Genomic DNA, 3,982 nt, shown 5'->3' with positions numbered 1-3,982 from the left:
GGAACCTGGACCTCGGGTTCTGTAAGAAGCATCATCGTCCGGTAAGGACAATGTTATAAAATCCAAATAATGCAATCATGGATGTATTATTTTATGTTGAATCCCTTTACCCCGCTGAGTCATATCAATTTAGGGTTGCGTTTAAGATTTATGACTTCGACAGTAACTTGCAATTGATTTAAAAGTATAAACCATTTTAATTCACAAAGTACAATCAATTCAAAGTAAAACTATTTTACTTGGTGATTGTGACACCCCGGAACCGGTATCCTGAGGATTCCAGCGATCCCGCCAAAATCTGCACGATATCGATTCTGAGACGCCCTCCGACACGACGTGCGCGAAGAATCACACACGTGATGCCAGAGGAATTATCACGAGCAGTACCATTACAACAGGATTACAATAGAGCCCACAAGATACAGATATTACAACAACGACTCCAACGAGTCAAGATACAAATATACAACTCAAATATCCAAATCATACAGAAGATCGAATACGTCCGAGTACGGACAAGATACAAATTGGACTAAGAGTCCTGAAGATAACCAGTGGCGTCCATAACCCTGCCCAGGCCAAGCCGGAAGGGTAACCTTGCTAACGTCGTCATCTCGTACCTGTCAAAATCGGGCCATCGGTTGCCGACAAAAGGGAGGAAGCAAAAGAGAAAGGGAAAAGGCGAGAGTAAGTACCAAGGAACGAACTCCGGCACGTACTTAGCGAGACTAGAAATGGCTATGCTCACCGGGCGAGTATATATATATATATATATATATATATATATATATATATCGCCTGGGGCTATATGGTAGGTTTAGCGGCAGCAAAACTATAACCAATAGAGACATGCTACAACATCCGTCTAATCAGAGAAGGTAAGAGAGCGCATAAGGTAACAGATACATACTACACAAACATAACCCAGCCGATTACACATATCCCCTTCAACAATTGCGAAGAGGCAATGTAAAAGGCACTCAACGGTGGACAAGTTTTATTAGGTATCGGTTGTAGTAATGCTATATTACTACGCAAGTTATTATCAGATTATTAACAACAAGTAACATGGTGTAGGTTGTCTATGATCGAGTTAAACAGCTCCAAGTCGTCCATAACCGCGGACACGGCTTATCGATAAGATTGTAACCCTGCAGGGATGCCCAAATGTGCCCACACGCACGCTCAACCCACTTGCGACAGGTGGATATCACGACTCGCACTCTCCTTCACGACAACAATGTCCAGGAAGCCACCTAACTAAGTTAACCCGTTTCGGAGCCCGATCGAAACTCCGACGCGGACCTAGCTGTTGCGAGAACGGCTAAGAGGATCAGAGCCCACTAGAGGATGACCTCTTAACAATACGTGCCGCACCTACGGACGTGCAAGAGACAACGGGGATACAAGGCACACATGGCTTCCCCAAAAATAACATCATCTCATCTGACCACAAAGAAACATGCTTGCACGCCCGGGAGAATCAAACAAACATTCAAACTAGTTGTGGCCACTGGACAAAGCTGTAGATTCCGGCAGTGGTCGAGGGGAGACCCGGTAAGCATACCCACGTGTGGTTAGAGCGCTCAGTCTCGGAACAGATAACAAGAACTCGAGGCCTAGGGGACATTAGTGAGTCAAAGTTCCGATGCTTTCGCAAAGGGGCTCACAGATGCGTCTGCTTACAATTTTAGTTGTTAACAAATAAGTAAAGCATGTGTATCTCCAACAACTGGTATAGCATGTGATAACCACCCAACAACCCAACATATCTCGATAACAGATCGAGATAAACAGCAAAGCCTAAACACGCCTACGACTCGCAAGGCTCAAACATCAAGCAACGGCTATGGGTAAGAAATGGTGCATATAGGATTATTATGGTAAACAAGTGGAATAGGACACGTGACTCGATAAAGAATCGTAACATAAGGATAGCAATGCGAGGGAGAGAGTAAAATAGGTGAAGAGAGATGGCTCGCCTGAGAAAAGCTGGAGAAGAACTTGTCGGAGAACTCGTCGTATCTCACATCAACACTTCGTGATCCTATCCGGGAAGAAGCAAATGCTGGAACACACAACACATGCAAGTCTTACTACTACGGATAAAGAAGATCCAGCATGATCAAGATGATATGCATGACATGGCAAATATGATGCGATGCAATTTATCCATATTAATCGAAGTCGGAACCCCGAAAAAACAAATTAGGTTAGAGTTGTATTTTCTACCAACAAATTTAAGGGTGGATTAGCATAGCAAACATGGCAGGGGTGAGCTACATCAAATTTAAACGGAGCGGGGAAAACCTTAGTTGGAAATCCGAAATGCTCCGCATATATGTGAGTTATACATGCAAGAACTATCAACACGCATCATGATGCGAGATGCAAACAGATGAATGGATGGCATATTCATGTTCAGCACATTTTTATGATCAAATTTCATATATAACACTTTTTATTTAGAGTTATAGTTTAGAAGATATGATTTTACCAAGATTTTGCAAAAAAAAAAAAAAAACAGAGAAGGGAGAGGCCGGACCAGCTCTGGCCTGCGAGCGGCAACAGCTGGTGGGCTGCTGCGAGCGGGCGACGGCTGCAACGGGAGAGAAATGGGCCAAGGCCCAGTGGATCTAGAGCAGGAAAAAGAAATAGGAAATTAATCGCCTGTAGTAGGATTTGAACATGGGATCTCACGATCCAGGAAATGAAACGAACCAGATGATCTAGGCTGCTGATGTTGTTTTGCATGATCTCACGCAGTAAGTGAAGTACCTTTGAGCGCTGGATCTGTACAAAACGGAAACAAAAAGGATGGAATTAATCCGCAGAGATGGAGAATCGAACTTGGCTCTGCTGCATAACGGAACAAGAAACGAACCACTCTGCTGCAGTTGTGTTGTTGGACCTGCTGGGCCACGCGAGTTTTTGAAGCGAAGGAGATGGAGCTCGGGAAGGCCAGCCATGGCGGAAGCCACTGGTTGGAGAAGAACTTGCCGGCTGCGACCGAAACAGCACGAGCGCGAGGGCTTCGGGGGTGCGCCTGGACACGGGACAGCCGGAGGTGGGCTCGGTTTGGCCGGAAGAGGACGAGGGCGGCCGGAATCGACGCCGGAGCATGGCGGCCATGGAGAAGAAACGGCGACCTTGCGCTCGATTTACAGGGTTTTGACTCGATTCCTTGCATGAGGATGGAGAGGACGACGCGGCGCATCTTCTAGTGGCTTCGGCTCGGCGAGGGGTGGCCTCGAGCGGCGGCGCCATGGCGAGGTTGAGGCGGCAATGTGGGGTTTTCCTCCTTCGTTGCTCACAGAGAAGAGAAAAAGGATAAAAGGTGGGGGAAGGTAGGTGGCGGCGGCACGAGGGGAGATGGGCTAGGGTTTGCCGGGCAACTGATGGGGATTAAAAGGGAAGGGAGCATGTGGGTGTGCGGTGGTGGTCACGCACCGGCCATGAGGGAGAAAGCGACAGGGAGAAGGAGAGGACAACAACATGAGGACCTCTCCTCCTGGCGAAGAGGTATGCGGCTGAGAAGGGTTGGATTGGACCGGTGGTGGGCTGTTGAAAAGGGGGAGAGGGAGTTGGGCTAGGGAGGATAGGGCCCAGGAGAGGGGGTTTTATTTTAAAATTGTTTTCTCCTTTTAAATGTTGTTTTGCAAATTGATTTGAATCAACTCAAATAAAAGTTTGAATTTGAGTACAGAGGTGGAGATAATGGTAAAATAAGATCCAAAGGTTTTATAGCAAAATAGTTTTGTTTTGTTAGGGTTTTGTTAGAGAAAAGAAAAGAGGAGGGTTTATTATATAAACCATTTGAGAGGAAAACAAAATATCTAGGCTTTATAAAATAATTTATTTAGTGAAATCATGGATGATATGATGCATGATGTCATGATGATGCACAAAGAAAAACACAAACAAATCTAATAGGAGTGCTACCCTGGGCCGTTACAGTGATTCCCTTAATCATTCCAAAAAT

The 3,982-nt window shown here is 45.7% G+C and overlaps 1 protein-coding gene across 1 annotated transcript; it reads right to left on the bottom strand.

The window, feature by feature from the left end:
* Positions 1-218: 218 nt before the first annotated feature.
* On the bottom strand, positions 219-3,376 carry LOC127312407 (uncharacterized). The gene is made up of 5 exons (XM_051342946.2): positions 2,885-3,376; positions 2,722-2,793; positions 2,546-2,636; positions 1,983-2,068; positions 219-620 (listed from the first exon to the last, which is right to left on the bottom strand). The coding sequence occupies exons 1-5, from the start codon at positions 3,215-3,217 to the stop codon at positions 471-473; spliced, it is 732 nt and encodes a 243-aa protein (XP_051198906.2). The 5' UTR covers positions 3,218-3,376; the 3' UTR covers positions 219-470.
* Between the last annotated feature and the right edge of the window lie 606 nt (positions 3,377-3,982).

The sequence above is a fragment of the Lolium perenne genome, chromosome 1 (assembly GCF_019359855.2).
Source record: "Lolium perenne isolate Kyuss_39 chromosome 1, Kyuss_2.0, whole genome shotgun sequence".
Classification (NCBI taxonomy): Eukaryota; Viridiplantae; Streptophyta; class Magnoliopsida; order Poales; family Poaceae; genus Lolium; species Lolium perenne.
Note: the sequence above shows the minus strand (reverse complement) of the source record. Positions and strands in the feature narration are given on the sequence as shown.